This window comes from Scylla paramamosain, chromosome 33, assembly GCF_035594125.1.
Source record: "Scylla paramamosain isolate STU-SP2022 chromosome 33, ASM3559412v1, whole genome shotgun sequence".
Classification (NCBI taxonomy): Eukaryota; Metazoa; Arthropoda; class Malacostraca; order Decapoda; family Portunidae; genus Scylla; species Scylla paramamosain.
The window spans coordinates 337,501-346,076 of NC_087183.1; the positions used below are offsets into that span (position 1 = coordinate 337,501).

The 8,576-nt window shown below is 41.4% G+C and overlaps 1 protein-coding gene across 1 annotated transcript; it reads right to left on the reverse strand.

Moving 5' to 3' along the window:
* Positions 1-5,181: 5,181 nt before the first annotated feature.
* On the reverse strand, positions 5,182-6,123 carry LOC135089420 (general transcription factor II-I repeat domain-containing protein 2A-like). Its single transcript, XM_063984962.1, has one exon. It carries the CDS (start codon positions 6,121-6,123, stop codon positions 5,182-5,184), a length of 942 nt encoding a protein of 313 aa, XP_063841032.1.
* Positions 6,124-8,576: the final 2,453 nt, after the last annotated feature.

The window sequence follows — 8,576 nt, forward strand, 5'->3', positions numbered from 1 at the left end:
GAAGACCTATTGCTTATCAGCTGTTCCTTTCTTATATTTTTACTGCATTGACTGACTAACCTCACTCGAAGCTTTCCTTTCCTCTCCCTTATTGATTTTTTACTCTGACATCACAAGTCATCCAGTATTCTTTCCGCGATTAACCAGGCCCTTTCTGGCATCCTGGGGCCTCACGCAAAGGATTGCTTGGTGCCCTTCTGTTGTGGAACTATGGTAGATGGTATCCAAGCCCTCTAAAAGGTTACCACCACTCCTTTCACATTTAAGTGTATCAGTCTGGTGGACTTTGAGAGGAAAAAAAATTGAATTCGTAAACATGATAGGCTATTTTCTTCAACGTGATTATACACATGACACAGTAGTAGTAGTGTCCTTTAAAGGTATACACCAGTTTAGGAATTACAAAGTACACAAATATAACTGAGATAAGAATGAAAATGTGTAAAGTTTGTTAGGTGAACCGACCCGAGGCGAGATATCATAGTCTGCCATGAGAGATAACGACAGGAAGCCTTAACCGTGAGAGAAAACGAAAAGTAAAGGACGCACACTATAGCAATTACCCTCAAAATTAACAAGTGAAATACACCATCCATGTTATATGCTATATGTGAAGGTATTATTTCCAGAACTATTGAAATATGTGTAGAAAATTTTTTTTTTTCACAACTCTTTATCCTAATCAAGTACAGTAATACTCAGACAAGGCTAAACTTAGCAAAGCCTCTCCTTCCTTCCACTTACTTCCATTGCCCCAACAAGACACTTAACATGTAACAATTTCCCTTTCCCACAAACTTTCTACCATAACTGCAGCTACAATTGCTAACACAAACCTTTCTACATGCCTTTTACTTTCATCTCATGGGAAACTTGAACTGAAAACCTTTTCCCCACGTATATTACTTTTCTCAAGTGTATTCACTCTAGTTAAGAACACTAACTGCCTAACATGTCAAAACTGCGCCAAGCCTCGCCTCCCGCTTGCTGTCTCCTCTCTGCATCGGACAGACGTGTCAGCGCAGTGTTGCTCAGGCACAGGGGAAGAGCGCCGAGCTGTGCGGTGTCGGCTCCTCTGCTGATCCAGCCTGTCAACATGCAGACAATAAGTCCCCAAGAGAAGACTAGATCTGCATCAGCCATCAGTTCACTGATCACCGCGAATACAGTACGACACTGACAAAGAATGAAGTGTACGTGAGGCCTGCATATCAATGAAAGAAATCACCCGTGGGCTTGAGCATGCTGGAATAAAATACAAACAAGATCTACAAGGAAATGACATAAGTTTTGTGCAGTGGTGTACTACAAAGACTTACAAAAGAGTTGTGGCTGAGTGGCACTTTTCTATGAAGCACTAAAGAGGCAAACACTACGCACTAACCTAATCCTTTACTTAACAAGACAAACCCACCGGTGCATTCCTTACATCAGCTCAGAGTGGGACTGTGCTATTTGTGCAATATGGAAAGAAAACAGCCAGACAAGTTTTTGGTGTATAAAGCACCAATACACCTCATTACACCGTATTAACTGAGTGTAGGACTGCCACTTACGAAGTGTGCGCCATAATCCTGCTCACAATCTGTTTTAAATTGTTCATTATGAGATTTACAAGAAATTATGATTAAGATAATATTACATATACAATATTCATCATAAACACACAAAAACTAAAAAAATATGAAGTGTTAAGGAAAAAAAGTGATAAATATGCACTTATGTTTAAATATAGTCAAAACATGCATTTGCATATATAAAACATGGAACCCCATGTCACCATTCCTCACTAAGTTCAGTACTACACCACAATATATATATATATATATATATATATATATATATATATATATATATATATATATATATATATATATATATATATATATATATATATATATATATCAGACGCCTATTGCACATTACCTCTGCTGCTGCTGTGTACCTAAACTTGAGTCAAACATTGACATTCTTTAAACAAAATGAATAAAAATAAATGGATAGTGTTTCCCAAATAATTTTACAGATGGTGTGAGTGTTGAAGCAAAGTGTGCCAGATTTGTGACATGGGAGAGGATGAGGCGGTGGGGCATGTAGTGCTGGAGTGTGTGAAGTATGCCAGACACAACGATGAGATGACGCAAGTGGTGCTGAGGGAACTGGGGAACGTCAGAGTGGAGAAGACAGGAAGGGAGTGGATGGCGTTGCTGCTGGGACGGTGTGAGGAGACGAATGACAGGATGATTGAGGCTGTGAAAGACAAAACGTGTCGCGCTAGATGTTGTAGGAATTAGTGGTGTGAAACATTATGTTTGTTTTTCTGTCTGCCATTATTTTCCGTTTTCCTACAGGAGCTGAAGTTATAAAGGCCTGGTTCTGGAGTATTCCCGAACCACCTGTAGCATCAAGATCAAGATCAAACCGCCGTGTTGTCATTTCGTTACTTGCTGTTGTTTGCCTTGTGTTTATGTCTTGTTTATTGTCATTTTATTTTCACTTTATCCTTTATGCCAGTTTTGTGAGGTTTGGTCTAGTTTTGGCCAGAGTGAGGAGAGAGAGCAGCCACAACGCACGCCCTCAACGCCATTAAAGACACATACACACAGGGACACTGAAAGTGAGAGGGGAGAGAGAGAGAGAGAGAGAGAGAGAGAGAGAGAGAGAGAGAGAGAGAGAGAGAGAGAGAGAGAGAGAGAGAGAGAGAGAGAGAGAGAGAGCGGGGAGGGGGGAATGCTTTTCAGTGAAGGAATGGATGAACTTTGAATGCGGAAAAGTAAGAAAGTTTTCAGACAAAGGGAAGACTCAGTATTGCCACATTTTTGGATGCAGCTGACTAGTAAATAACTCCACACAACAGGACACCTCACCGTTTTCTTTTCTGTGGCCTTGTATTTGACCAGTGGGGGACCGTCAGTCACACGCGAGGGGCGCAGGTAATGTCCTGTCCTTGAAACAAACGTAAAAGTAGAAATGCCAACCGAATTCTGTCTGACTCAGGATGCCCACTACCATCTCTGATTGACGCCATCACGAAAAACGGATTCTTCAACAGTAGCGTGGTAGTTGTCTTGTAGTATTTAAAATCACCTTTATGTGGAGGTATGTCTGCTTTGAAATCCGGTATCAGATGTGCTTGTTGGTGGTGGTGGTGGTGGTGGTGGTAGAGGTGGTGCTGCAGGTGGTTTTAGCAGTGGTAGTGTGTGTGGTAGTGAACATGGCATTAGTTGTGGCAATAAATGTGGTGCATATGGACAGGTGAACTTGTAACTGTTGTGGCTGTGATGGTGTGATGACTGGAGCGGCGATAGTATCACTGGTACAAGTTTTTGTGTGAAAAAGGTGCAAGAACACAAACGCTTCATTGCAGGAAATGTTGCTCTTCCATTGCGTGTTGGCTCTGAGGCGTCGCTGAGGCGGCGTCCCTGTACACTGCCAGATTAATGGTCCCTCACCCTTCACTCGCTGTCAGGTTATCTCAGATCCAGAGATTTCTTCACCTTTGACACACAAGTAACGTCAGCCTACCGTTGGTGCATGTTAACTACATTTCCTTGTATATTGCTATTAAACTTAAACTGTTACTACACAAATTTTGATGTTTTAGCGTTCACTGCCAAGTAATAAAAGTTTGCAATCATTTAAAAGAAAAATCATTGACCGTAGTAGCATTTACCATATAAATATTTTCTTCTTCCCATTACATATCTTTTCCCTTCTTTTCCTTGTCCCTTGCTTGGTGCCACTCGTGTGGGGAGAAGGCACAAGTCTCCAACGGAAGCTGTCACAGCCAGATGGAAAGAAAAGAAAACCCAAGTGAAAACACCACAGTTCTTGACACTCCAGCCTCTCCAAGCTTCCTAACTCTCGTCCCTTGCTTGGCTTCAGTCACAGTAACAGTAACAACAGTCATGATAGCTCATAAAACAAAACAGAGGAACGTGTACCTACAAACGCTGCAACCCAACACATCAGGGTACAAGAAAGCTCGCACTCCCGAGTCTTAATACACCTGTGGCGCTGCGGGGCCCTCACCATTCCGGCCAGTAGTTCCCGCCAGCGTGAGGAGTGCTTGGGAAGACTGCTGGAGCCGCCGCCACAGCTCATGATGCTAGAGAAGGGACATGGATGGTAGCCTGTCTGTGGCTGTTAGCGCCGGGCTGCCCACCACGAATATGGAGGCGAAAGAGAACTGAGAGGTGCAGGAAGAGGGGCAAGGAGAGAAGAATGGGAGGAGAGGCAATAGTGAAGGGAAAGAGGTGAGAATTGTAAGGTAGATAACAGAGAGAGAGAGAGAGAGAGAGAGAGAGAGAGAGATGAGAGAGAGAGAGAGAGAGAGAGAGAGAGAAAGAGAGAGAGAGAGAGATGGGAGAAAGCTGAGACCGAGAGTGACAAGGAGGAAAAAAGGAGAGAGATGGAAAGGAAAGAAGGAAAAGAATGAAACAAGAGCGTGATAATGAGATAGAAGGAATAAAGAAAATGGAGGTGACACGAGCGATGACTAAGTTAATAAGGTGTGACAATAACCGCAAAATTAAGCAGCATGACACCAGTGTGAAAAACAACACCCAATGACTGCTCGTATAAAGAAAACGGACAAAAAAAAAATGAAAAAGAGAGAAAGATGATGGGATAGTGGAGAGAGAGAGAGAGAGAGAGAGAGAGAGAGAGAGAGAGAGAGAGAGAGAGAGAGAGAGAGAGAGAGAACATAGATACTTGAATATTCTTGTTCTTTTCATGTAGTTAGTGAGGCCCAAAACTTCCCTGTACACATGGAATAACTGAGTTGCCGGTGACTGCTCGTCCGTCTAGAGCAGGGGTGTCAAACTCATTTATCCCAAGGGGCCAGATTTCACCTTCACATTCAATGTGCGGGCCAGATAATCACGTATGACCATAATAATATTAATAATAATAATAATAATAATAATAATAATAATAATAATAATAATAATAATAATAATAACAATAATAATAATAATAATAATAATAGGTAATTATATAATAATAATAATAATAATAATAATAATAATAATAATAATAATAATAATAATAATAATAGGTAATATTATAATAATAATAATAATAATAATAATAATAATAATAATATATTCTACCTTCACTCGCGTTTGCACACACGTAACCAAAAGATAAACCAGTAAAGAAAAGGAAGCATCATTTACCTTAATTCCTGGTCGTGCTGCTCCCAGAAACTTGGCACCTCTTGGTCTGTACAAGTTCGTCTATGTTTGGCGCCAGAGACTGAGCAATGGCTACTTTCAGTGTTGAGTTGAGGTGTTCATTAGTGAGCCGAGACCTGAGTCCAGACTTGTTCAAGTTCATCAGTGAGAAGAGTTGCTCACAGACATAGGTACTGCCGAACATTGACATAATCTTTGATGCCAAACATTTGATTCGAGGATATCTTGGCCCAACATATTGATAGAATGTACCAATATCAACACTTGAGAACTTTTCCTTCAACGCAGAATCGCACTGAAGATCAATTAGTTCTAACTGAATATCCTCTGGTGTCTCATCAGGATTTGCAGCGAAAGGATTTCGAAAGATCGAGAAATCACTCTCAAGGTTCTTTAAGTCTGCAAATCTTTCTCCAAATTCGTTCAGTAACTTGGAAATCATGTTGCAGTACTTTTCTCTGCTGATAATTCCACGAAACTCAGGTATGCTTTGCAATGATTTCAGTGTAGGAAAGTGTGCAGCATTATTCGCTGCTAGTTGACGTTCAAAAAGTTTGAGCTTCACCTCAAAAGCACGAATGGACTCATGCATGTCTGTCACCAATTTATTGCGACCTTGCAGTCTTGTATTGAGCAAATTCAAGTGTTCTGTCATATCTACCATGAAGGCTAAATCTTGAAGCCAATCATAGTCTTTCAGTTCCTGGACATTTCTTCCTTTGTTATGCAAGAAACTCTGTATTTCACTTCTTAATTCATAATAGCGCTTCAGCACAATTCCCCGGCTTAACCAACGAACATCAGTGTGATAAGGCAGACCGTGAGAGTGAGTTTCCTCCAATAGGCAGTTGAACTGTCTGTGGTTCAGACCTCGCGCTCGTATAAAGTTTACTGCCTTGACAACAACATCCATAACGTGATCCATCTTTAATATTTTACTGCAAAGCACTTCCCTGTGAATTATGCAATGAACACTGTGAATTTGATGGTCTGAATTCAGGGTGAGTAGTTTTTCCTTTAACTTTGCTGTCACGCCAGCCTTTCTACCAACCATTTGAGATGCTCCATCTGTTGTCAGACTCACAGTTTTCTTCCAGTCAACACCTATCCTATCAAGTGCACCAGTCAAACTCACAAATATATCATCCCCTGTTGTTGTTCCTTTCATTGGTACTAATTCCACAAATTCTTCAGTTACCTGCATATTTTCATCAACACCACGTATGAACACTGCTAGTTGAGCTATGTCAGTAATGTCTGTACTTTCATCGATTGCTACAGAAAATGCTACAAATTTAGCAACTTTTTCTTTGAGCTGACTATTAAGATTTTCTGACAGTTCATTTACTCTTTCTGCAACTGTATTTCTTGAAAGGCTTATGTTTGCAAATGATCTACGTTTTTCAGGGCAAATATCTTCTGCGGCCATCATCATGCATTTCTTTATAAAGTCCCCTTCTGAAAATGGTTTCGATGACACAGCTATTTCCCGTGCAATCCTATAACTTGCCCGTACTGCAGTGTCACTGGCTTCATGAACACGCTGATACACTGACTGCTGCCTTTTGAGAGACTGTTCTAGCGTCTTTACTTTTTCTTCACGAAGTTTTCCACTATACACATCATACTTTGAAGCATGAGTGCTTGTGTAATGTCGCCGAATGTTATATTCTTTTGACACCGCTATAATTTGGTTGCAAATCAAACAAGTTGGTTTTCCATTCATTTCAGCAAAAAAGTAAGATATTTTCCACTTTTCCTGCATCACACGATGTTCTTCAGTAACTGTTCGCTTCTTGGAAATCATGATGAGATGATATGCAGTAAGAGTCACACCAAAATCTGACGCTGTGACGCTCTCGAAGGACAAAGCAGGACTGAAGTCAAAGGCCGATTCTCGGTGAGACGGAGGAATGACGAGTTATGGTCACGTCTAATACATGTATATTACGGAGCAGGGCCCGTACGACTACGTGTATTCTCGTCACCTATAGTCACTGGCTTTGGAACGCAGTCGACGAGACGAAATGGTCACATGATCTACGTAAAAATATATGAGAATAATTCATTCACTACAAAACACGATAGAAAACTTGAAGCAGATGGTAAAGTTCCTGCTGGTGACATTGTGTTTGCAATCACTTACTTTAATTAAGAAAAATACTTTTAACAATAACACACACACACACACACACAGAGAGAGAGAGAGAGAGAGAGAGAGAGAGAGAGAGAGAGAGAGAGAGAGAGAGAGAGAATGTTGGCGGGTGGCGGCGAGCCGGACACACACACACACACACACACACACACACACACACACACACACACTTGACGAGGTTGGGAGTTACTATACCACAGAGGAACATCACCGCCCAAAAAATATAATAGTATCTTTATATCTTTATATAATGACTTTAAAATGCAAAGGGCTGGCTGGCTTAATCATTCCTGTAAAAAGACCAACTGTAAGACTGAAATATGAGACGTGCCGCGGGCCGCACATAGTAGTGTGGCGGGCCGCATGCGGCCCGCGGGCCGCGTGTTTGACACCCCTGGTCTAGAGGAGAGAAACGCCCGTTTTCACTCTCTTTCGTCCCCGACCGCTCACCACAGAAAACGATTCGCAGCTTTACTCGGGGTAACTATACTAGCTTTGTCTTCATTTACTCAATCATCTTTCAGCACATAATCGCGTATTTTCATGAAGTTATAGAGCAGTTTTATCAAGGGGTCTTTAAATAGATGAATGTAGGGAGCTTCACTGAGGTGAATATTAATCACAGACACTTTTATTATGAGATTTATGAGCCTTAAACAGTTTCGTAAATTCGTAAAGTCAAACCCAGCACACACACACACACACACACACACACACACACACACACACACACACACACACACACACACACACACACACACACACACACACACACACACACCTTCCTGTTAAACCTAAGTAAACACTGACAAGAGAAGAGAAAATACACCAAAACACAAGGATTGAATAAAACAAAGTACACAAGCAGAGAATAGAAAAATGAGTGTAAAGTGACCACGATACATTGAGAGATGATGAGTGGAGAAGTGGTTTCCCTGTACACGAAGTCTAGCGGTCACACACTCACACACACACACACACACACACACACACACACACGAGAGGTGCACTTGCGTATGAGAACATTCCTTTCACTAATGCAAGGAGACAACAAGTGCATAACTGTCGCAGACACAGAGGAACACACCACGCGGCTTCACTGGGATATGGATATTTGCAAGCGTCTTGGTGTCTCTCCTCGACCGCCTGTAGCAGCCTCTAGTACAAGTTGTGAGGGTTTTCAAGTTTTTAGGGGAGGTTCAACAAATATTTTGTTTCATTAT